Source organism: Cucurbita pepo, chromosome 5 (assembly GCF_057944985.1).
Source record: "Cucurbita pepo subsp. pepo isolate OVF chromosome 5, ASM5794498v1, whole genome shotgun sequence".
In the NCBI taxonomy this organism is placed as follows: domain Eukaryota; kingdom Viridiplantae; phylum Streptophyta; class Magnoliopsida; order Cucurbitales; family Cucurbitaceae; genus Cucurbita; species Cucurbita pepo.
In genome coordinates this window covers 3,786,888-3,811,807 of record NC_141802.1, presented here as the reverse complement: position 1 = coordinate 3,811,807, position 24,920 = coordinate 3,786,888, and the positions used below count along the sequence as shown (strand labels likewise).

At 36.9% G+C, this 24,920-nt stretch overlaps 5 protein-coding genes and 1 long non-coding RNA gene across 10 annotated transcripts; 4 read left to right on the top strand and 2 right to left on the bottom strand.

The window, feature by feature from the left end:
• Positions 1 to 632: 632 nt before the first annotated feature.
• LOC111794345 (uncharacterized) lies at positions 633 to 4,746 on the top strand. Of its 2 annotated transcripts, none has more exons than XM_023676302.2 (6): positions 633 to 792; positions 1,165 to 1,918; positions 2,746 to 2,804; positions 3,095 to 3,223; positions 4,060 to 4,195; positions 4,293 to 4,746. In XM_023676302.2, exons 2-6 carry the CDS (start codon positions 1,214 to 1,216, stop codon positions 4,611 to 4,613), a joined length of 1,350 nt encoding a protein of 449 aa, XP_023532070.2. In that variant the 5' UTR covers positions 633 to 792; positions 1,165 to 1,213; the 3' UTR covers positions 4,614 to 4,746. The 2 variants fall into 2 exon arrangements, with proteins under 2 accessions (XP_023532070.2, XP_023532071.2); XM_023676303.2 differs by having other exon boundaries at positions 639 to 796.
• A 344-nt stretch (positions 4,747 to 5,090) lies between these two features.
• Positions 5,091 to 6,505, top strand: LOC111795767 (UPF0496 protein At3g49070). Its single transcript, XM_023678340.2, has 2 exons — positions 5,091 to 5,222; positions 5,453 to 6,505. Exons 1-2 carry the CDS (start codon positions 5,177 to 5,179, stop codon positions 6,412 to 6,414), a joined length of 1,008 nt encoding a protein of 335 aa, XP_023534108.2. The 5' UTR covers positions 5,091 to 5,176; the 3' UTR covers positions 6,415 to 6,505.
• A 2,451-nt stretch (positions 6,506 to 8,956) lies between these two features.
• Positions 8,957 to 13,909, top strand: LOC111795160 (mitogen-activated protein kinase kinase kinase YODA). 2 transcript variants are annotated; one of them, XM_087123869.1, is made up of 11 exons: positions 8,957 to 9,272; positions 9,648 to 10,208; positions 10,287 to 11,015; positions 11,117 to 11,204; positions 11,312 to 11,374; positions 11,448 to 11,608; positions 11,696 to 11,771; positions 11,863 to 11,922; positions 12,008 to 12,115; positions 12,548 to 12,828; positions 12,911 to 13,909. In XM_087123869.1, the coding sequence occupies exons 2-11, from the start codon at positions 9,652 to 9,654 to the stop codon at positions 13,383 to 13,385; spliced, it is 2,598 nt and encodes an 865-aa protein (XP_086979995.1). In that variant the 5' UTR covers positions 8,957 to 9,272; positions 9,648 to 9,651; the 3' UTR covers positions 13,386 to 13,909. The 2 variants fall into 2 exon arrangements, with proteins under 2 accessions (XP_086979995.1, XP_023533203.2); XM_023677435.2 differs by having other exon boundaries at positions 9,642 to 10,208.
• Positions 13,910 to 14,256: 347 nt separating this feature from the next.
• On the bottom strand, positions 14,257 to 17,235 carry LOC111795162 (short-chain dehydrogenase TIC 32, chloroplastic). Its single transcript, XM_023677437.2, has 8 exons — positions 17,007 to 17,235; positions 16,616 to 16,847; positions 16,453 to 16,532; positions 15,922 to 16,075; positions 15,622 to 15,700; positions 15,233 to 15,317; positions 14,805 to 14,851; positions 14,257 to 14,674 (listed from the first exon to the last, which is right to left on the bottom strand). The coding sequence occupies exons 1-8, from the start codon at positions 17,110 to 17,112 to the stop codon at positions 14,516 to 14,518; spliced, it is 942 nt and encodes a 313-aa protein (XP_023533205.1). The 5' UTR covers positions 17,113 to 17,235; the 3' UTR covers positions 14,257 to 14,515.
• A 953-nt stretch (positions 17,236 to 18,188) lies between these two features.
• On the top strand, positions 18,189 to 19,892 carry LOC111796188 (uncharacterized). Of its 3 annotated transcripts, none has more exons than XR_002815301.2 (4): positions 18,189 to 18,332; positions 18,408 to 18,481; positions 18,905 to 19,196; positions 19,405 to 19,892. It is a non-coding gene; the product is annotated as an uncharacterized LOC111796188 (long non-coding RNA). The 3 variants fall into 3 exon arrangements; XR_015421012.1 differs by having other exon boundaries at positions 18,190 to 18,332; positions 18,966 to 19,196; XR_015421013.1 differs by having other exon boundaries at positions 18,190 to 18,332; positions 18,955 to 19,196.
• LOC111796187 (uncharacterized) lies at positions 18,770 to 19,984 on the bottom strand. The gene is made up of 2 exons (XM_023678931.2): positions 19,448 to 19,984; positions 18,770 to 19,193 (listed from the first exon to the last, which is right to left on the bottom strand). The coding sequence occupies exons 1-2, from the start codon at positions 19,895 to 19,897 to the stop codon at positions 18,915 to 18,917; spliced, it is 729 nt and encodes a 242-aa protein (XP_023534699.2). The 5' UTR covers positions 19,898 to 19,984; the 3' UTR covers positions 18,770 to 18,914.
• Between the last annotated feature and the right edge of the window lie 4,936 nt (positions 19,985 to 24,920).

Genomic DNA, 24,920 nt, shown 5'->3' with positions numbered 1-24,920 from the left:
TTGGAAAAGTAAAGGGCGTCGGACAGCACTGAAAGCTTTTTAGCTATCAAAAATCAATTTCAACGAGGAAATCACGAGGTTTTATTTTTGAGAAAAATCAACTAAATAATAAAAAAAAAGTTTGGTAGAATTTGGTTTATAATTTTTGTTATATAAATAATTAAATAAAGTAATGTAAATTTATTTTTTTAAAAAAACATTATCACTAAAATATATATATTCAAATAAAAATAAATATTTTTTTTTATCAAATTGTTATTCCATAAATTTAAGGATATTAAATTTCTTTCTTATTCCTGATTTTAAATATAATAGTTGTATGTTGAGTGGAAACACGCGCTGGAGGTTGCGCGTGGTTATAAGGAATGAGAATGAATAATTGGTTAAGTTGTAGGCCATAGCAGAAACAAGGAACAAATGAGAGTGCGACACGCGGGGGTGAAATCCAGCTCATCCTGGTGAACATCGTGGACGGCTCGGATTGGATTTCAAGTCTAGCCCCGGGAGGGTTAGTTTCGGAAATTCACATTATAATGGAGGGAACAAAAAAGAATCAACGGTCATAAACGAATTAGCAACACGTGGTTGTGTGGATAGGTCACGTGAAAAAACTGGGAATCGCAAAATTTAGTCTCCGAGTTCAAATTTTCCCAGTAATTAACAGTTTTCTGGCTGAACATTCTCTCCATTTCAATAATCCCAGCCACCATGTTCTTCCCCAGATCAAATTTTCCCCTTCAATGCACGCAAGCTTCCAAATTCATAAACCCTAATACAGGCGTTGACTTCCAGGTAGGTATAATCCTTCCTTTTCTATCTTTGGATTTATATGCATTTCTTATTTGGCTTTCTATGAATAGCTCTTAGCTTCCCAGCATTGACTCGATTTCTCTGTCTCGATAGTTAACTTCTAGAAATCCAGCGATTAAAGAACCTTTTCAATCTTTGAAATCCTGTTTTTCAGTTCTAAAATGTTCTGTGTATGATTCTGTTTCGCAAAAATTCGAAACCCAGATCCTCGTTTGTCTTGATTTTCATTCCCGAATTAATTTAGTTTCATGATCTTCAATGATTGGAAGCTACTGGAATGTTGATATGATGTTGGTTGCTGAATTGATCCGTTTTTATTGTAATATGTTTCTTGATATGTCTTACATTTACTAGGAACATCCGCATGATTTATCGTTCCTTTGAGGCTAGATCATAGGCATCAATGTCTATCATATGTGGCGTGCCTATCCTTGAGTGTGTATGCTGTCTGGGATGTTCTCGTTGGGTCTGGAAACGTTGTCTGCACACAGCCGGTCATGACAGTGAAAATTGGGGCTTAGCCACTTCCGATGAGTTTGAGCCTATTCCCCGGGTTTGTAGATATATCCTAGCTGTGTATGAAGATGATATTCGAAAGCCCCTTTGGGAACCGGTGGGTGGTTATGGAATCAATCCAGATTTGTTACTTGTGAAGAAGACATACAAAGATACACGTGGGCGGGCTCCTCCATATATTTTATATCTTGATCATGATCATGGCGATATTGTTCTTGCTATCAGGGGACTTAATATGGCAAAGGAGAGTGATTATGCTGTTTTACTAGACAATAAGCTGGGAAAGAAGAAATTTGATGGTGGATATGTTCACAATGGGCTTCTGAAGGCAGCTGGGTGGGTTTTGGACACTGAGAATGAAACTTTAAAGGATTTGGTGAAGAAGTATCCAGACTATACTTTGACGTTTGCTGGGCATTCTCTTGGCTCCGGAGTAGCAGCCATGTTAACTTTGGTAGTTGCACAGAATCTCGAAAAATTGGAAAATATTGATCGGAAGCGGATAAGGTGCTATGCTATTGCTCCTGCTAGATGCATGTCCCTGAATCTGGCTGTTAGATATGCAGATATCATCCACTCTGTTGTTCTTCAGGTAAACTGTGTATGTTCTTAATTTTTTTTATTTTACAAAGCATTCTGATAAGTCCTAGGATTTGTCTGTGAATCTCTTCTATAACTACAAGGCTTCTTCGTTATTTATGAAATCACACGTTGGTGGGAGAGGGAAACGAAACATTCCTTATAAGGGTGTGAAAACCTCTCCCTAGTAGACACACTTTAAAATCTTGAAAGGAAGCCCGGAAGGGAAAGCCCAAAGAAGGCAATATCTGCTAGTGGTGAGCTTGGGCTATTAGAAATGGTATCAGAGTCAGACACCGGGCGGTGTGCCAGCGAGGACGCTAGCCCCCAAAGGAGTTGGATTGTGAGATCCCACATTAGTTGGAGAGGGAAACGAAACATTCCTTATAAAGGTGTGGAAACCTCTCCCTAGTAGACGCGTTTTAAAACCTTGAGGGGAAGCCGGGAAGGGAGAGTCCAAAGAGGACAATATCTACTAGTAGTGGGCTTGAACAGTTAGTAATGGTATCAGAGCCCAAACACTGGGCAGTGTCTCAGCGAGGACGTTGGACTCTCAAAGGTGGTGGATTGTAAGATCTCACATCGGTTGGAGAGGGGAATGAAACATTTCTTATAAGGGTGTGGAAACCTCTCTCTAGTAGATGCTTTTTAAAATCTTGAGGGGAAACCAAAAGGAAAAATACAAAGAGGACAACCTCCGCTAGTAATGAATTTGGATTTGGATTTGGGCTTGGGCTTGGGCCGGGCTTGGGCTGTTACATTATCATGGAAGTGTGCTCAATATGTGCAGAATTTATGCTTGCTAATTGAAATGTAACGGTGATTATTATTCTGATCCAGGATGACTTCTTACCCAGGACAGCCACCCCCTTGGAAGACATTTTTAAGTCACTACTCTGGTATGGTTTATGATTCATGTCTCTCTATGGTGTTAATACTTTTTAGGTTGTTGGTAAAGTAAATATTGCTTGCAAACATAGAGAGCTCTATTCTTGCAGTGTGAACTGATTCTTATGTTAAAGATCATTGCATAGAAGTAACAACAGAAACTTTGCATTTTTGTGAAAGTAAAAGATTGGAAATGGAAGCTTGGATGTATTCAGTATGATTATAAGTTTCTCAATAATCATTTGAAATTATCCCTTCCCCAACAATGAATATGACATAAATTGGTTCGTTTTCCTTGTAGTTTGCCATGCCTTCTATGCCTGAGGTGCCTGCGGGATACGTGTGTATCAGAGGACCGGATGCTTAAAGATCCGAGGAGGCTTTATGCACCTGGTCGACTCTATCACATCGTCGAGCGAAAGCCCTTCAGGTAAAAACGACATGTATTTTCCGTATTAAGTTGGTTAATGTTGTGGAGAATTCTTGCGTCCCTTCAAGTTGGTGAAATTTTGTTTCATGTTCCGTTCAAACAAGAAAACATACCAGTTAAGACTGTGCTTGTTATGTGGAAAGAATTTATTGTTTTATTACAAGCACGTGTGTTCATAAAGTTGAGACACTGAGTTTATGACCTTCCTAACTTAATGTGAGGAAAGGAAGCCTCTTTTAACCTATAATAGTCCAAGCTCACCGCGAGTAAATATTGTCCTTTTTGGACTTTCTCTTTTGAGATTCCCTTCAAGATTTTTAAAACGCGCCTACTAGGGAGAGGTTTCCACACCCTTATTAAGAATGTTTTGTTCCCCTCTCTAACCGATGTGGGATCTCACCATCCACCTCCCTTCAAGGTCCAGCGTCCTCGCTGGCACACTGCCCGGTATCCACCCATTCAGGGCCTGGCCTCCTTGCTGACAGATCGCCCGGTGTCCACCCCCTTCAGAGCTTAGTGTCCTCGCTAGCACACCGCTTGGTGTCCACCTCCCTTTAGGGCTCAGCGTCCTTGCTGGCACACTGCCCGGTGTTAATCCCGATCCCACATCGGTTGGAGAGAGAAATGAAACCTTTCTTATAAGTGTGTGGAAACCTCTTCCTAGCATATTCGTTTTAAAATCTTGAGGGGAATTCTGAAAGGAAAAATCCAAAAAAGACAATATCTGCTAGCGATAGGCTTAGGATGTTACGTTAATGAAATGTTGGCTTTCTAAACCATTGAAACATGTCCTGCTCTAACATTGAATGGATTCACCTGGTGTTTCTTGTTGAAAGATGCGGAAGGTTTCCACCTGTGGTGAAGACGGCTGTTCCTGTAGATGGGCGGTTTGAACACATAGTTCTTTCTTGTAATGCAACTTCTGACCATGCCATCATTTGGATAGAGAAAGAAGCCAAACAAGCCCTGGAAGTAAGTTCCATCATTCTACCAAGCCATTTATGCCGACTGCTTCAAGTTTAATGAAAATTTGAAATACAACACAACCATTTGCTTCTGTCAACTACAGTTAATGCACAAGGATGATAAAGCCATGCAGATACCACCCCAACAAAAGATGGAGAGGCAAGAGACTTTAGCTAGAGAGCATAGCGAAGAGTATAAGGCTGCATTGCAACGTGCCGTGACGTTAGCAGTGCCACATGCCTACGCGCTTGCCCCATACGGGACCTTCGACCAGACAGATGATGGGGAAGAAGAAGAGTCACCAGGATCAAGTGGAGGGTCATCGAGGAGGAAGAAAGAAACTTGGAATGAACTGATAGAACGTCTTTACGACAAGGATGATTCAAGAAGCGCAGTGCTGAAGAAATCAGTGAGTAGTATTTGATGTTTCATTGTGGCTATTCATATGAATATTTGTTGCAATACTTTTGTATAATAATGTATACTTGCACTTTGTTCGTACTTATTATTTGCTACTTGTGATAGTATATACTTGCCCACTTCTAGTAAATATTGTCCGCGAGGACACACTGTCCAGTGTCTAATTCATGACCATTTGTAACAGCTAAAATCCACTACCAGCAGATGTCTGCTCTGCCCTATTACATAAGAAATGTTTCGTTCCTCTATCCAACTGATGTAGGGCTTCATATTATATCAAAGTTTTGATGACTGAGTTGGTCTAAGGCGCCAGATTAAGGTTCTGATCCGAAAGGGCGTGGGTTCAAATCCCACCCTCAACAAGATAGAGATCGAAAAAGTCTTGGGTGTTCCTTTCCTTTTGTCTAAACAAAAGCTTCCCGTATACCACAAACCTTCCCTATCAATTTTCTTTCTTTCCTTCCAACCAAACAATTCCTCTCTCTCTCTTCTTATAAAACTCATTTCCCTTTCTTTCTCACGAACAACATTTCAGATTTTAGTTTCATATTTTTCCTCAACACTCTCATGAAGAAATCAAAGCTCGTTTCTCGTCTCCGAAAATTCCTTTCAGGTAATTCTAATCGTGTCGATAAAAATGTTATATACTGTATGCATATAAAGGTAAATGATGTTAATGCTATTTTAAAAATTGAATGAATATAGTAATAAAAGTAAATATTTTTTAGAAATGGAATTTAACAGTTTAAAGTTTATAAATATAATTGAGATAAAATACAAAATTAAAAATTTTAAGAATATTTTTGTTAATTTAACCTTTATTTAATTATTTGTGTTGAATAGATGGTGGGGTACACATTAGGAGCCGTCCAATAGGCGTAGACGTGCGGGAGGAGTACGCAAACGCCTTCCGCACGGAATCATATCTAGATTTCTGGACACGTGTCGTGGCGTTAAAAGACGTAGTAGTGGAGTCCACAACAGCAAGCCGGCTGTCGTCTTACCGGCTATTCGCCGAACATTTACTGGACCCAACTGAGCCCACCGTCAAAAGAATCCTGAATTGGGCCCATCTACGGCCCAATTCCAAATCCCTTCTCTCAGACTATTTCTCCCACACAGCCAATGCCTCTCTCTTGTGTAGCCGTTTACTCAAAGACATAAACCATTTACGTCCAGAAATTGCCATCCAGTCCTTACAAAACCCAGAATTTAATTTCAAACCCCTCTCCATCCACAACCCATTTCCAGAAATAATCCAAAACGGATGCGCCAAATTGCTGAAACAGCTGGAGTTCAACCGCGACAAGGCTCGAACCAAGGTCAAGAGGGTCAGATATTTCCAGCATAGTTCAGCTGGGTTGTTGGTGGCTGTGACCGCGTCGCTTACTGTAATACTCGTGACTCATGGAATTGGTTTAGTGGTTGTTGCTGCTGCACCGGGTCTCGCTGGCCTTGTGGGTGCTGTGAAGTTAGCTAGGGTTAAGGAGGTGGCTCGAGTGCTGGATGTGGCTGCCAAAGCGACGTACACTTTGAATAGGGATTTCGACACGGTTGGTCGGCTGGTGGCTCGGTTGAATCAGGAGGTGGAGCATATGAGGGGGCTGATGAGGTTCTGGGTTGAGCGAGGGGAAGGTCGTGATGGACGGCATGGCGGCGTTGGGGAAGTGGCGCGCCAGTTGCAGCAATGCCGTCTCAATTTGGGGCAACATTTGGATGAACTTGAGGAGCATTTGTATTTGTGTTTTATGACCATAAATCGAGCTAGAAATCTCGTGCTCAAACAGATTCTGGCTCGGGCTTAAGAAGAAAATATTGTCCTTTTTGAATTTTCTCTTAGAAGTCCAAACCCGTCTATTAGAAAGAGATTTCTCCACTCGATTTTGACTCGATCTCTACTCCAATTGTCTCAATTTTATATATAAAAGTCGATTTTTTCCTAATAAATTTAAAATAAAAATATAATAAACTATTTGATTTGTGACACTGAGTAAATAATATGTATATTAAATAAACAGAAACTACGTTTGAATGAGAGGAATCTTGAAGATGATATCACTGCTTATATCAATAAGATGACTAGTAAGGAATGTCAGAGTGATCAGGTGAGTTAGTCGTTATTTAAAAAAAATTAAAAGTCCAAAAAAGTCCTAAATGGTTAATTAATTAAAAGAAAATGGTAAACTTATGTTTGTGATAATAATAAGATAATGTAAAATATAGTTAATAAAAAAATCACGAAAGAATCCGAAAAAGCAAGGAATGTACACTTGGCGAAGTATGATTGGGCGAAAGAGAACCAATGAAAAGTTGCGAATAAGCGTGGAAAAAAAAAAAGGGAAAATAAAAAAGAAAAGTAGGGCAGCCCACGTGGCAAGGTTCGGGTAGCGTTTGGGGGTTATATTTGTAAGGACCCCACAAGGAGGGCCTAAGGTCCTCAGGTTAAGCATAGAATAAAAATTCTTGTACCCTAATTTAAATCATCTCATATTTCTCTTCTACTCCACTCTATCACATCATTCATCTCATACCAAAGTCAATTATACATTTTTTTTCTTACTTTTTTTTCGTAATTAATTATTAAATTAAGGGCTCGTCGTAACGTATTTAAATCCGTAAGGAATTAGTCTCTATCCCTTTTTAATATTAAAAAAATCTAGTGGCTGATTTGCACGTTATGAATAATGGGTCACCTTCATCGAAGGAGTCGGGTTATAATAGCTAAGCTCGATAGACAACCTTAAATAATATTTTTTATTTATTAAAGTTTATGTTTGACTTTGATGTGTTGTCGAGATTATTTGAAAAGAAAATAAGAGTAGTTGTTTTGAAGAGCAAAATGCTCGGTTATTCTTCTTAGAATCAAGTTATTTGATATGAAATGAATTCGGTGCTTTCTTTTAGTAACGAGTAAATGAGTTTACTACTAGTTTATAAGATACAGACCTTTTATCTAAAATATATTTTTTTTATCGGGTAAAAATACTTTTTAAAGTATATGAAAAATATTTTAGCACGAAAAGCACATGATTTTCACCGTAACGCTTATAGAATAAGTGCTTTCACTTTTAACACTTTTTACTCTCTATAAAAGCATTTATTCTAAATAAATGCTTTCATTTTTATTGAAAAAACCTCATCACAAATTCATCTATATATAAATTAAATTATAACTCTAAAATTGAAAAAAAGAAGAAAATAGTGACTGTGATGTCCCACATTAGTTGGGTACGAGAACAAAACACCATTTAAGGTGTGGAAACCTTCTGGAGAGAAAGCCTGAAAGGAAAAACCCAAAGAGAACAGTATCTGTTAGTGGTGGATATAGGTCGTTACAAATGGTATTAGAGCCAGACACCGGACTATGTGCCAACAAGGAGGCCCTTCCCCAAAGGGGGTAGACATGAGACAGTGTGCCATTAAGGACGCTAGCCCCAAAGGATGGTGGATTTGACATGGTCACACATCGATTGGAGAAAGGAAAGAGTGTCAGTAAGGACACTGGGCCCCAAAGGGGGTGGATCGTGATGTCGGTGGATTGTGATGTTCCACGGAACAAAATAGGCTTTTAAGGAAAGAAAGAGTGCGAGCAAGGACGCTGAGTGGATTGTGATGTGGATCCCTAAACTTAAAAGAGGACAATATCTGGATTTGAGTCATTACAAGGTCTATGCCCCTCTCCTATTAGTTAATTTTTTTGTAAAAAATAAATAATTTCAAATTTTAAACTTTTATTTAAAGAAGAATTTTAGTTGGATTAAAATAAACCAATTATAATATATTGTTTAAAAAGGTTTTAGTTTTAATTTTTTTAAAAATTTATATTAAATATTCTCGTTAAATATATTCTTCCGACCTCTTTTCCCATCCTCACTTGACAATAATAATAATAATAATAATAATTTTATTATATGTGTTTCAACTATTAAAAACTTTGTAGTAAAATTTAAATTATTATTTTTTGTTTAATAATTTATTTTTCTTATATGTTTGAACTTTAAAACATTATGATATTTAAATTTGTGGAACATTTTGACTATATATCTATTTTTTTTTATGATTATTTAAGTTGACATGCATGTGAAATATTAATTTATTTTAAATACAGTTCTTTTTTTATTGGGAATAGATTTTTCAAAAGAAATTTATAAAAATGGAAAATAAATTCCCACAAAATTCCATAAATTAAGTAATAATATATTTGAAAAAAAACAATAAATAAAATAAAAAATAAAAAATATTAGAAAATGGTTTGAAAATGTTATGTCATCCATTTCAAATAGTAATCATTTTAGTAAATATATTAAACAAAAGAAAAATCAATTTTCAGGCATTTTCATGTCTCTTTGCTTAGACATACTCTCTGTCTCTCCTCTCTCTCTCTCTCTCTCTCTCTCTCTCTCTCTCCCTCCTAATTTCTTTAGCTTCTTCTCCATCTCTGAACCGATCTGCCAATCACTGAATTAAATTTTGTTTTGGGTGCAAGTTCGTGGTTCTTCCCTTTTTTTCTTCTTCTTCCTCGATCATTTGAACTTCAATTTCGAGGGTTTTCGCTTATCATCACTATTCAATTTGATTGATTCCCTTTGTTTCTTCATCTGATTCGGCCGAAATTGCGAAGTGAGTTCTGCGGGATCTGTAGTTCTTAGCGACTTTCTTTTCAGTAAGTTTTCTATGATTCTCTCCTGTTTACATCTCTATTAGTTGATTTCTCTCATGTTTAAGCTTGGTTAGTGATTAACTATTTCGTGTTCACTGTTTTTCATTCTTGAAATTTTAGTAGATCTGCATTTTTAAGCAGTTTTCGTGTATTTTGAGGTTGAAACTCGGGGATTAGTTCCGAGAATATTGGAGAACTGAATGGAAAATGGATAGGAGTGTGTTCTGTTCTTGATGCTGCAACTGTTAGAAAATGACCAAATATGAATTGTTGAAGTTGGATAGTGTAGAAAATTAGTACCCTAATCATATTATGAATGTAGAGATGAGTATCCGTTTGGAAATCTTATGTGGTGATTATGTTTGTTTGAAGTAAAAGAAGTATGCCTCCATGGTGGGGGAAGTCATCATCAAAAGAAGCAAAGAAGAGCAAGGAAAGTTTTATCAATGCATTGCAGAGAAAACTTAGAACAGCTGATGGTAAAACAAACGGCAGATCAGGAGGATCTCCAAGAACTTGTAATGATAATGATACAATTTCTGAGCAAGGAACTCGATCTCCTATTCTTTTGAGAACAATTTCACCTTCAAAACAAGTATCAAGATGTCAAAGCTTTTCTTCTGAAAGGCCACAAGCTCAACCTCTACCTCTTCCTGGTGTACAGCCGCCGATTGTAGGTCGTACCGACTCTGGGATTAGTATTTCGCCAAAACCGAGTTCTGAAAGAAGCTCCAAGCCATCGTCATATCTACCACTCCCAAGACCAGCATGCATACCCAGGAGGCCTAACCATGCTGATTTAGATGCAGAGCTTGGTGTTGGTTCAGTGTCCAGTGAGAGCTCGAATGATAGCGCGGATCTACTAGATTCACGCCATCGTAGTCCTCAGGCAACTGACTATGATCTCGGGTCTAAAACGGCTGCAGGCAGTCCTTCGAGGTGAGCTGCAATGACTTATAACTTTAGTGGAATGCTCATACTTGACCTGTTTGTTTCAATTATTTTTTTCTGTTGTAGTGCCATTGTCAAGGATCAGTCTTCTATTGTCACTCCACCAAGTTCACGAGAGCCCAGAAAACCAGCAAATATCTCCTTGAGCAACCACATTTTCTCCACATCACCCAAAAGGAGGCCTTTAAGCAGTCATGTTCCAAATCTGCAAGTCCCATATAATGGGAATTTTTGTATTGCTCCAGACAGTTCAATGTCAAGTCCTTCAAGAAGTCCCATAAGGGCTTTTAGCACAGAGCAAGTTATTAACAATGCTGTTAGTGCTGGAAAGTTCTATATGGATCTCACTTTTCCTGGGTCAGGCCATTGTTCTAGTCCTGGTTCTGGTTACAATTCAGGGCATAACTCAATGGGTGGTGATTTATCAGGACAGCTATTTTTGCAACAAAGCCGAGGTAGCCCAGAGTATTCACCAGCTCCCAGTCCCAGAATGACTAGCCCTGGTCCTAGCTCCCGAGTCCATAGTGGTGCAGTGACACCAATTCATCCTAGAGCAGGAGGGATACCAACCGAGTCACAGACATGGCCTGACGAGAAGCAAACACACCGCTTACCTCTACCTCCGGTCGCAATTTCCAATGCTCCTTTTTCTCATTCCAATTCAGCTGCAACATCTCCCTCTGTTCCAAGAAGTCCTGGAAGAGCTGATAATCCAGCAAGCCCAGGCTCCCGTTGGAAAAAGGGGAAGCTTTTGGGTAGGGGTACCTTTGGTCATGTGTATGTTGGTTTCAACAGGTACACAGGCCTTTTCATTATCTGCTGCTTAAAACTTTACTGCTGCCTTGGTGCACATTCTCCTGATTCTTATTATTTGTTCTTATTCTTGACTGGTTTAGTGAAAGTGGTGAAATGTGTGCAATGAAGGAGGTTACATTATTTTCAGATGATGCAAAGTCCAAGGAGAGTGGCAAGCAATTAATGCAAGTATGTTCCTGATTGATGGGAAATAATCCTTAATTTCTGTGCTTTGTCCTGTTTTTTTTTCTGCCTCAAAGAACTACTTGGTATTGAAACAATTCAGTATTGTTCAGGAAATCACCTTGTTGAGTCGTTTACGACATCCAAACATTGTGCAGTATTATGGATCTGAAACGGTACCCATCAAATTCTACTGAGTTCAAGTTGTGTAATGTTGTACATTACTTAGCTTAAAGATATTGTATGCAGGTTGGGGACAGGCTTTACATTTACCTTGAATATGTATCTGGTGGCTCTATTTACAAGCTTCTCCAGGAATATGGACAGCTTGGAGAAGTTGCACTTCGTAGTTATACCCAGCAAATACTGTCCGGGCTTGCGTATTTACATGCTAAGAGTACTGTTCATAGGTGAATTGAATCAGCCAAGCTTGTTTTGGTAGTTTGAAGTATAAACCTTTGTTACTTCCATAACTTAGTTTAATTTTTTCTTTAAAGGGATATCAAAGGAGCAAATATACTCGTTGATCCCACGGGGCGTGTTAAGTTGGCTGACTTTGGGATGGCAAAACATGTAAGCTTCTTTGTACTAAACACGAATCGTGTGAAGTATTGTTTTACTCTATTTATCCATCTTACTTTACTTATCCTGAATTTTCTTTCAGATAACTGGGCAATCGTGCCCTTTGTCGCTTAAAGGCAGCCCATACTGGATGGCGCCGGAGGTCGGACCGCCCTTGTTTACTAATGCAAATTCTTGTTATAACTTTCTTAGGCTAAAAGTTTAATCCAAATTCATTTCTTGTACAGGTTATAAAGAATTCAAATGGTTGTAATCTTGCTGTGGATATTTGGAGTCTTGGATGCACTGTTTTGGAGATGGCTACAACGAAGCCTCCTTGGAGTCAATATGAGGGAGTAAGTGGCTTAAACCAAAGTTCTGATCTTCTCTATCTTGAATTTTTATAACTTAGTAATTGTTTTTGGGTCCCTATTAGATTGTGTTTTAGATAGACGTATCTTAATCGTTCAAGCTAACTGCTAATAGATATTGTCTTTTTTGAGATTTCCCTCCAGATTTTAAAATGCGTCTGTCCGGAAAAGTTCCACACCCTTACGAGGAATGCTTCATTCCCCTCTCAGAGCCAGATACTAGACTGTGTGCCAACGAGGACATTGGCCCCAAGAGGGTGGATTGTGAGATCCCTCGTCGGTTGGAGAGGGGAACGAAACATTCCTTTTAAGGGTGTTGAAATCTTTCTCTAGTGGACGCGTTTTAAAACTTGAGGTGAAGCCTGTAAGGGAAATGGCAAAGAACTGATGAGTTATGTTTGATGCTGAGGTCTACAGGTAGCTGCAATGTTTAAGATTGGCAATGGCAAAGAACTTCCCGAAATCCCAGATCATCTTTCACACGATGGAAAAGATTTCGTTAGACAATGTCTGCAACGTAATCCAGCTCATCGTCCTACAGCTGCTCAACTTTTGGAACATCCTTTTGTAAAACATGCTTCACCTCTTGAAAGACCGATTTCGGGTTCTGAGCATTCAGGAAGGAATCCCAGCTTCTTGGATTCTGATAGATCTGCAGCTCCTTCATCTAGACTCTCCACAGCTGTGTTTCATTCCAGGTTCTTTTGAATCTCTCACGGTGTGTGTATTGTGTTGTTGTCAATAGGCAAATTTTCATGTTTTCTTTTTTCGTTCTGTCAGTGAAATTCATATTCCGAGGAACCTTTCCTGTCCTGTTTCCCCCATTGGAAGCCCTCTGGTGCACTCTCGATCGCCACAGCACCCGAGTGGGAGAATGTCTCCGTCGCCCATCTCTAGCCCTCGGAACATGTCAGGTGCATCGACTCCGCTCACGGGAGGAAGCGGTGCTATTCCACACCAGCATCTCAAACAATCACCGTACCTACAGGAGGGTTTTGGGAGCTTGCCGAAGCCTTCAATAGGTCCCTATAGTAATGGCCCTTCATATCAGGATTCGAACCCCGACATCTTTCAGGGGATGGGGATTCAACCAGGTTCTCACATCTTCTCCGAGCAATTTGGAAAGCCTGCTTGGGAATTATACGACGGGCAGGCAGTCTTGGCCGATCGTGTTTCTAGGCAGCTCCTGAGTGATCACATAACAACTCCCTCCCTGGATCTAAATCCGAACTCTCTTTCGACCAACCGCAGATAGTCGAATTTAAGCAACTGCTTGAAATTTCACGGACCCATCTACCGGAGGAAGCTCACAAGAGGGTTCTGGTCTCTCTTCTTTGGCAGACTTGAAGCCGAAACCGAAACGTGTTGTTTAACGATGAAGAAACTAAGCAGTGTCATGTCATAAAGACCCGCTACAAACGGACCTGTGCAGTAAGGTCTCTAATATCTTGAAAGAACTGGAGAAAGTTGATTTCACTATCACATGATATATAAGATTCCTTACAACGACTAACAGATAAAGAAAGGTGAAGTTCTTGATGGAAGTATGCATACGCCCGCCGAAGCTGGCTTCCGGGTACGCAGAAACCTTATTTTTGTTGGTAGCTTATGATATGGTGGCATCAAATTGTACAAAATTAAGTACAATTTTGCTTTAGGATTGAACCTGAAGAGATCTATGTTATGGCAATACACCAAGCCAAAGAAACATTCATGGCAATGAAAGCTGTACACTTAAACATCGTCGAATAAGATGTTATGAAGATTGAAATGGTAAAATCCCTATCCATCAGACCCCCCCTTATGTCTGAAGCTTATGTACAGAAGTAAAAGACTGATCTGGGGTTCCAAATTTGTCAATGGAAGCACCAAATCTCGACCAACTCCGTGCATTCATACCGTTAATGCTTGGTCGAGAGCGTTACTGTATACTGTTTGATCATATCAACTGTATGTACATCCCACTCAGTAATTCAGCAAAAAAAAAAAAAAATGGAAAAAAAGAAAGATTCATATTTGAATCTCTATATGGATCATCATCTGTTGATAGAGAATATATGTTATACAGGTTGTTTTCAGCATATTGGTGGCTTGTTATACTAATCCATCTAATTCTAAATCCTTAGTAATCCAAATGTTTAATATGTATATGATAGATAGTGTAATTCTAAACAAATTTATACCAATATCACACATAACATAGATTCAGACATAAACTCCAGCCTGAAAATTACTTGAACAGTTGGATGATAGTACCTTCGTTTACGAGGATCGTAGGTCGAATCCCCTTCCCTTATTTGTGGTGTTATACTCTAAAAACACAGCAACACGACCTAACTTGATAGAAATATAAGAACAATGATGTATAGAGGAAACTGAGCTGAGTTATTTGAGCAAGTTAGTGGTAAAATCCCAAAGCTTCTTAGCCAGATCAACATCCTGCCCATGTTGACTTGCCTTGTTTAGGTTACTATTCAGAAAATATTCACCACTCACTCCCTTCACTTGTGGATGCAATGCTACATAGCAGGTTGTTGCTGCACCCTGCAAATTTGGACCCTCGTCAATAAACAACTAACCCCAATACGCATTTTGCTTCTAGTGGTCGAGATATGCTATGTAAGAATGTCGAAGTTTTATTTGATAACGATTTCGTCTTTAGAATGAAGATTACCTGTTGAACATTTTTAAATACGAGTTTGCCGACAGTGTTCGCAATACCTACACGAAAAACAAAAGTAGTTTTCAGGCTGACGAAGCTAGCTTATACAAGAAAAAAAAAAATGGTGGATTCGAAAAATTATAAGTCTATAGTTTTAAGATACATATCTACTGAACTGAACTGCTGCATTATACTCATGTAGGGAGAAGTTTTCGTACGAAAACGTAAGCATTCGAGATAGACAACAGAACAGAGGAGATTTCAGCCCAATTTCATCGACGCAGTAATAGAAAAGTCAGCTACCATCAATGTGATGGGAGAAATAGACTTCAATAGGATCCCAAATGTATAAGCAACCGTTAACTAAAGACCCGTTTGATAATCGTTTGGTAAGCCTAAAATACTATTCACATTGTTATCGAACGGAGCTTCGGTATTACCATTGCCAAAATTGAAGTGGCGAAAAAGATTTGTGGCAATTATTCCTGGGTGAAGTGAGTTTGCAGTTATGTTTACTCCTTCTTCCTGTACAAGAACAACCCATCAGTTTTAATTAGTGAACAAAACAAGAAAAAAAAAATGAACGAAATTTAACGAAAATAAGCTCTTGGTCTCAATAATTTGCCTCCCTATATGAAGAACATATCTATCAGACTGTAGTAAGAGTAACAGCAGCATTGACTGAAGTTTGCCAATGAATAATAACTTTAGATTTGGAAGACACAGATTGAACTTAAATTTATTATACTATGCTCTTATATGTTCATTGTTTCTCGTTTCTCATTTTTGGTTCGTTTGTTTCCACCATCAACGAAAGAAGTTCCCGTACCTTGAAACGTCTTGTAAGTTCATTGGCATGCAGAACATTACATAACTTTGATTGGCCATAAGCTAGCATTTTTTTGTACCTACAATGAGAGAATTTGAACACATGAACTATCAATTGGAAAGGAAGTGGCAATTTGATCACGTTGAGGGCAATGCTTAAAACAGAGCAAATAAAAGATGGCAGCAAGCAGCAAATATGCAAACTGAGTAACTTGTTTGTTTCTATTCTGCAGGCAATGTAAGGAGTTGAAACTCATCTGCATTTCAGTAGGAGGAAAACAAAGAACTGCCTAGAACTTACCTTGATTCGTCGTTAATTCCGTCGAATCGGATGCCTTCAGGATATGTATAACGGTGAGCTTCTGAGGAGACGTTAACAATTCTTCCTTCTTTTTTACTTTTAATGGCAGTTTTCTTCATACTATCCAACAGTAGATCTGTCAAGAGGAAATGACCTGCATGAACTCGAGTATAAAGTCGTTAATGATCAGCTGATACATAATAAGTTAGCTTCCTTACTGTTATTGTAGACTTAGAAACTATCCATCAATTCTACTTCAGAAAATGAAAATTGGTACAGAAGTTCCTACAGCAGCCAATATATCAATGCAATAAACTCAAAGTCCTAAAGCTAAGCAAGGCCTACTGCCTAATCTCCCCATGGCGTGGAGCCTCAATTTCTCAGCCAATCATGTTGGGCCATAACAAGTTCATGTAAACTCTTGTTGTGTCAATGGTTTCAAGAGTATCCTATATATACATCTTCTTGCAAGTTCATATAGATTAAAAGCTTTCAGTACACAAGAAATAATCTATCACATAAGCGACATACCTAAGTGATTTGTTGCAAATTGCAGTTCTATGTTATCTTTTGAAAGTCCAAAAGGGGCAGCCATGACTCCTGCATTATTACTTCCACCACAGAAAAGAACAGATATGAAACAGATTGCTAACTTATAGTCCTGTATGTCACTGTAGTGGCTATCAATTCTTACATGAGGATATTAAGTGGAAGCCCAGCTGACTGATAATTTGAGGCAAATTTCCTCACAGAAGCCATGGAGCTAAGATCCAACTCCATGGCATCAATTTTTGCAGAGGGGTTCTCCTTGATGATGGTTTCTCTTACATTTCTACCAGCTTCTAAGTTCCTAATACCCATAACAACATGGACTCCGCGTAATGCAAGAACACGCGCAGTTTCAGAGCCAATACCACTCGACGCTCCTGAAGAAGAACACCCATATGTTATAAACAATAACGAAAGCACAATCCCCACAAGATTTTAATGGAAACCTATTAGCATAAACCCAGATGCATAATCGAAGGAGGATGATACCCAGTTCAAAATACATAAACAAGAACTGTTCTAGAGTAAATTCGGACCTGTAACAATGGCGGTGAGTCCTGTGCCATCGATTCCGTTTGTAACTTCCTCAGCGGTGGAAGATGACGAAAACCCGGAGGGCCCTTTTCTTCTGAATAACCACATTCCGTTGAGCGATGGAATTTCTGACGCACTTGAGAGTTTTTGAATCTGGAAATTGCTTTTAGAGACCAACCAGTTGTGGCCAACTCATTTTCTTGATAAGAACCATGCATTCTGCCACCTCTCTCTCGCATGTCAATCGGGCCCAATTTCACTCAATATATCCAAAGTACGCGCCGGATGGAAACTAAAGCTAATCTGTCAATTCAATTGAAAAAAATGGGTTCGATGTACGATCCTGAAGAATTAATGTTGCGCCTATTTTTCTTCTAGATATCAAGTGGATGGAGGATAAGTATCGATGGGTGCTCGCCCGTTCAACTTTTCTTTAGCTTTTTGGAGCGCACAGTTGAGAGATAGCGATGGCTTCTTTGTGTCTCGCAAAGATGGAGCCAGTAAAGTTCTAAGGGTTCATAGTGAGACAAGTCATCATTATTTATAGTTATGATAGGTAGCAAGTGAAAATGCATTTATGTGTGCGACGTCCTAATGCTTATTCTTACATGACCCGATTGCGTGTTTGTTATATATTTTCATTTTTTAACTACTTGACAACGCGAGGAAACTACTTTTTAAGGTTTTAAATATGATGTTCGGAGTAAGATGTTTACATCTTAAAATGAAATATTTGAAAAACGATATGAGTTATATAAATGCTGAGCGTTAGAGGGAGGAAAAACATGTATGCTAGAGAGGGATTTCTGCACCATTATAAGGAATGTTTTCTTCCCTTCTCTAACCCGTGTAGGATCTCACAATTCATCCCTTTCGGATATTGTTCGATGTCTCACTCTAATATCATTTGTAACAACTCTATCTTATCGCAGATATTGTCAACTTTCTCTTGGGCTTCCTCTCAAAGTTTTAAAACGTTGGTCTCCAAGGGGTCGATTGTGAGTTCTCACATCGATTGGATAGGGAAACTAAATAGTCCTCTATAAGGGTATGAAAAAAAGTAGAACCGAAACCATAACTATGAGGCGTGAGTCTATTTTTTTTTATTTTATGATATTCTAAAACGTAACTACCATCACGTGCGCGGCCAGTTTTGTTAGTTGAGGTCACGTGCCAAACACTGAGGGCAAAAAAAAATCTGGGAGTGCAGAATATCAGCGGAGGCCTGTGAGAAACCCTAGCTCCGCTCTGCTTCCCCCACCTTCGCCCAATCTTTCATTTGATGTGCAATATTTCGGACTTCGAGGTGCCATATTTCCGATTTCGAGGTACGAATTTGTGTTTTTTCCTTCGTATATTTCCAGTTCAATCGTGTTTTACCATATCTTAGTCTATCTTTTTAGCTCCTGTTCGTGGGGATTCCGATTCATTTCATCAACGCCGAGAGTGGGGTTTTGAACATGAGCTTGGTTTTGAGGTACGAATTTGCATTTGATCACTGTTTCTTCATCGGAAATGGACTCGATTATTCTTTTAATTTGTCGTGAAGGGATACGATTAGTGATTCAGTTTTGGATTATCTTAGTTTACCGTTTTCTCTTAATTGAAATACCGGCACCGGAAAGATTTTGAGATTTCCTCTACTTTTGTTGTATGTAGTATGTTTTAGAAATGAAGTTTCTTCAGTAGCTACTGTTGAAGTTGATTCAAATACCGTTTTCTTCTTGTTATCTAGCTAGTGAACGAACATTTGAAATTGAACAAATTTGGAGAGTAAAAGCATAGAACCATTAGATATAAGCTTAGAATCATGCAATTAGTGGGTAATTTAGTGCTTCTTGGAAGGTATAAATCCTTGTAGTTGCAACCAAGTAAGATTACTTTATGTTTTATCCCAAAGGAAAGAGCCCTCAATCTTTGGATTTCGAAAGAGAGTAATATCTCTTGAAGGCTTTTGGCAGATACACAGGCAACAAGAACCCAAACAGATTGAAGCTCCAAAGCGCCATGTTGATTACAGCAAGTGCTCTTCCGATGAACAGAGCCGCTGGTTTCTTATCTTCTTTGGCGAACTCTTCCCGCAGCCACTCAACGAGGGTGAAGATCCTCCTTGAGTTGTAGAAAACTGGCACAAATACGCGAATTGGCGTCGAGAATCTGTCGTTCCACGCCACGCCTTCCATGAAAACCTGGTAAGAATATCAGTAGAAAGATTATACATACCATAATATCATGCTATTTCTTTCAAGATTGGTCACTAGTTAGGAATTGGGATTGTTTATTAGTTCATAAACTAGACTAAATTATAGAAAAGGAAATACTTTTGTTCTTTAGTTTTGAAGTTTGAACAAAAAAATCTGACTCAAAAGCATCAATCTTCTGTCGTGGTTGTGTGGAAAGTTACAGAAATTAAAAACCCATGGTGAAGAAGAAAGAAAGGGACCTGGCTGGCGAGAAGAAAGACATGGGGAGAAGCGGCTTTGATGCCCTCTTGATCATCTTGAAAGAATCCTACTAAAATGTAGGCTATGGGGAGGAACAGCCCCACCACGGCGGCGAACAACACGTACTGCTGGAGCAGCTTGTTCTGCTGGCTGAACACCGTCGGCTCCTCGCCCTCCAGCCTTGGAAACGCCACTCTGGAAAGGAAGTACATGTACATAATCGAAAGCACCACAAACGCCAAGTCCTCTGCACACACCAATCCGCTGGCAGAGAAGATCACCATCAACGCCAGCATAATCAGGTGGCGGAAACTCAGAAACACCGCCGGCTTCTTCCGCCCCAATTTCATCCCCCGATGCTGCTGCTGCTGCTGCTGATTTGGGTCGCATGTTTCTTCGTGGAGGAGTTCTTGCTCCTTTGCTAGGCTCATGTCCACTCCGCCGGACATTTTTCTTCTTCTGATTTTTTTTCCTTCCTTTTACAGAGGAGAAGTGAAATGGGTGAAGGAGGAGAAAGGTAATGGAGATTGGAGTTTCAGTTCGAGAAGGAGTGTGGCAATGGAAGTGGGCAAGTGGCGGGTGCTGGTTGGTTCCATGAACACGTGGTGGTGGTGGTGCCGGTGCTGGTGGAGCTCTGTGTAGCTGGGATCTTCTTTCTGGGTAAGTTAGGGTGGGTCCGGTCAATTTTGGCCTCACCTTTTAATGGTTTTCAATGTTTGATCTTAACAAATGACCTGTATGTGTACTAACATTATTTTAAGCACATACATGAATGAAATTGGATAACGAGAATGAAGAAATTAAGTGTCAAATAAAGCAAAAGAGTCAATAAAGTAATAGAACAGACCAAAGTAAAACAAGAATCGGGCCACCAAGGAGATGAAATAAATTTGGGGAGAGGGGAACGAAGCATTTCTTATAAAAGTGTGGAAACTTTTTTCTAATGGACGCGTTTTAAAACTGTGAGGCTGATGACGACACGTAACGGACTAAAGCAGACAATATCTACTAGGCATTAAGCTGATACAAATGGTATGAGAGCCAGTCACTGGACGGTGCGAGACACTGGTCGAAATAGGGCTAGACCCTCTTCATAGTAGATACCTTTTGAAATCATGAGACTAACGACGATACATAATGAGCTAAAACAAACAATATTTACTAGCGGTAGGCTTAGCCTGTTACAAATATTGGTGAGATTCCACATTGGTTGGAGAGGGTAACGAAGCATTAAGGGTGTGGAAATCTTTCATTAGTAAATGCATTTTAAAACCGTGAGGTTGATGATGATACGTAATGGATCAAAGCAGACAATATCTACTAGCGATGAGCTTGAGTTGTTACAGTCCAAGTCTCAAACGGAAATTCTCTCTTGACCCATGAAACCCCAATCTTCTGTTGGGCCTTTCAAAGGTTAGAATTCTACACCCAAGACTGAACGGTTGGAAAAGAGACTCTTTTGATGACCTCGAGCACGACCCACCTTTAGAGAAGATGAATTATAAAGACTAAACGCACAAAAGCTCACCCAGTCAAAGCCTAATAGTATAGCATAATTGAAAGGTGATAGAGAATATATTTCTTTCCTAGTGAGTGTGAGTGATCCATCAATTGCTTGGTGCTCACTTTGAGCCAATATTAATACCAAGAAAAAGAATACAATCCATGCATGTGACATGTTTCATTAAATGTCTCCCCCTCCTAAAAAAAATTAAAAGGTTAAATTTTTTATATCTTTATTCGAGAATGTTCATAAATAAAAAAAAAAGTTTTTTTTTTAATTTAAATTTCTAATATTTAAAATAAGATTGATATATAAAAGAATGAGTGGAATTATGAAAAATACGACAAAAAAAAATTGATTCATATACTAATAATAAAAAATTTAATTTTTTTTTTATAAAATATTAATAGTACTTTTGAATAGATATTTTTTATTATTATAAAATATTTTATTTTTTGCATAATTTTTTAATAATGTGAAAAAGATACCTTTTTGGTACCAAAAGGGAAGAAAAAAAAAGGAACAATAATTTGTTATTCATATCCAATATATCTTCATCTTTTCAATTTTAAAACTTTTAAAGTGGGTCAATAATTTAGTATAAATTTGAAGGGGGCGGGCCCCACTTCCCTAAACCCAAACATTTAATTAAATTCTAATATAAATATAAAACCAAATAATCACAATAATAATAATAATAATAATAATAAAGAGATGGAATTTAGAGGGTTCATCAGTAATTCCGTGTGGGCGACCTACTGACAGCTTCCTGTGAATCCACACTGCGATCTTGCCACGTTTCCTCTCGACAATCGCATCCGACGGCTCGGGGACAAATGGAAATTTGGATGTGCCAATTCACCGCTGCTTAGATCGGCGCTCAGAAACAGTTTCTTCTTTTTCCTTAATGACGTTTTTGTCCCTCTCTTTTATTTATTTATTTATTTTTCAATGATTTCACATTGTCTGCCCCTTTCTTCCTCCATTTTTGTATTAGTCTAACCCTCTATATTAATCCGGATTAAGTAGGTTAATTAAGGCCTTTTTAGTTTTTATATCTTAAAAAATTAAAATTTGGTAATAAAAATCTTAATTACCGTTAGTTACTGTAATTTTATGGTTTTATTATAATTCAATAAATTTTATTAGAATATAGACATTTATGTAATTAATTTTTTGAAAGGACAAAATTGTCATTTAATGAATTAAAATGCTTTTCTTGACTTTTAAACAAGGTTTTATTATTGTGCCAAAATATTTAATTTTAACTTTTAAATATTTTTAACTTTAAATAAAAATATAAATAGACGGGTAATTAAGTTTTTCTATTTTACGTTTTTCCTTTTGAAAATTGACTTAAAATACATTTAAAAATCTGTAAAAACACAAATTTAAAAATTTAAAAAAAAAAAAAAAAAGCTCTTGGGTAAATGAGGATTTGAAGGATGTGATGTGTGTTTTTACCGTGAATTATTTACTCCACTTTGTAAAAGTTTTCACCAATTATTGTACATATGGATAATGTAATATACCAATAAAATTCACTCTTTCTGATACCTTTTTCATCCACTTTTATAATTCTCTATCAATATTTCTACAAAATATATATATATTAAACAAAAAGTGAAATACTCTTAACAATTTTTTAAGAAAATTGGTTTTAAGTAAATGATGTTAGATCAAAGTAACACGTCTGCTCATTTAGGGAATGATGATGAGTTTATAATTAAAAAATACTCTCTTTATTAATGTCATATTTTTTGGAGAAGCCCAAAGCAAAGCCATGAGAGCTTATGCTCAAAGTAGACAATATCATACCATTGTAGAAAATCGTGTTCATCTGACAAATGGGTTTAAATAAATTATATATTTTTATTATTAGGGATCATATCTTTAAATTTACGGTAGAGGCCGAATCTACACCTAATTTGATTGAAGTATTCAAATTAACAATAATCATTTTAAAAAGACTTAGACTAGCATTATATTAATACTTTACCGTTCGCCTTAAAATTAAAATATCATATATTATGTACTAAAAATGTTTCTTTTTTAATAAGTACTCGCTTTGATTGCCTTGCAAGAAAGTGAAAAGAAATGTGTGCAAGCCAGTTTTTTTTTTTTTTTTTTTGGTAAATTTTGATTTTTTAAATAATATTTTTTTTAGTTATAAGTACGAGAATTTAAACCCTAACATTAAAAAATAAAATAGTGAAAAAAATTAATGTCAAAGAACTCGTAGCGTTTGCGCGTCAACTTCCTCATTAGCGTGTGAGATTCTCTTAGTCGGCTCTGGTTGCATTATATAATACCCTTTCTATTCTTTATTTTTAATTTTATGTTGCCTTTAATTCTTTTTTAACTCTCAATTTATTGTTTATGGATTAGTTTCTTATCCTCGAAAATCATGTGAATTAATTAATAAATTATTTAATAATTAGGACTAAACCTAATTTTTATAGAATTAAAATGTAATTCTTTGAGAGGAAATTATAATAATTATAATAAAATTATTTTTTAACTATATTTTCATGATGTAAAAAAAAAAATCAGAAAATTAAAAATCTAATTTGATTTTCTTTATGGTAATAAATGAAATTAAATAGCAAAAGATTTAAAGATTTTAATTTCATTTTATTTTCCAGAATTTTCTCTCGTCAATTAATTACGCCTTATTGGCGGTCCTTCACCGACTCCTAAAAAGTTGGTACCAAATAAAAAATTAAGGGAGTTTTAAATTACGATTTTACCCATAGAATGTGCTTTATTCTCCATTTAAAATAAACATGACACGTGGCAATACCCCTATTTCTATAACCTTAGCCTTTGTCAACTTGGCCTAATATCAAATTTTCCTATATATTATAATAAGTTACGTCTAAATTATTTTACGGTTTAAGAAACAAATTTAACCGACCCATTTTGATATAAAAATTACTTTTTCCTATAAGTCATTTAAAATTTAAAAATTTCTTTCTTATTCCAAAATAAAAATTCATTATTTGACTTTTACGGTTGACTTGATTGCCGTAGTAATATTTACGTTGGAATTGAATTCATTTAAGATTGCTTATTTCACAGGTAACTACAAAGAGATTGACGAAAAGACCATTTTATCCAAATTATATTAAAAGTAAATATTGTTTATTTATAATAGTTTGGTTAAAAGATGAATTAATCCCAAATTTGGAATGAATTTGAAATCAATTAATTTGGACTTCTAATCTTTTTCCACGGTGAGAAAATAAGACAATAAATGGATTAAAAAAGAGTGGGAAAACATAAAAAGAATGTGATTGGTTGGAATTTGAGTTAGGCAAGGGACAACGTGGCCATGTGTGAGAATTTGACACGTGTCAAAGTATATCTGACTTGGCCAAAATTTCGAAGAAACATGAAGATAAAATATGTTAGTTGGTAACTAATTTCTCCTTTAAATTTCCCCCACACGCTACCCATTTTCGATTTTTTTTAAAAATAATTTTATCAAATAATATTTTTTAAATTTAAATATTTTTCATTTTTGTTTATTTTAACCTCTATTCTTTTAATACATCAATTTTAATTATTTTGCTTTAGTTTATTTTCAAAATATTTATTTTAATATGGATTAATCTGAACAAATTATTTTTTTATTTTTTAATCATAATTTCATAAAAAATTATTTAATTATTATTATTTTTACTTACAATTAGATTATTGTATATTAAAAAAAATAGATATATAAAGTAAAAAAATAAAATAAAATTATGGGTAGGATTTGCTTTCGCCAAACAAATTCAACAAACTCTTTTTTTAATTAAAAATATTTAATATTGAAGCAAATTTATTCAAATATATAATTTTAAAATTATAATTTTCTCGTTAATATTACTGGTTTTAGACTTTAGTAGGCTTTAATAAGTATGAACAATTGGTTAATCATATCAATATCACATTAGACACCACGTCACCATTACATCAAAACT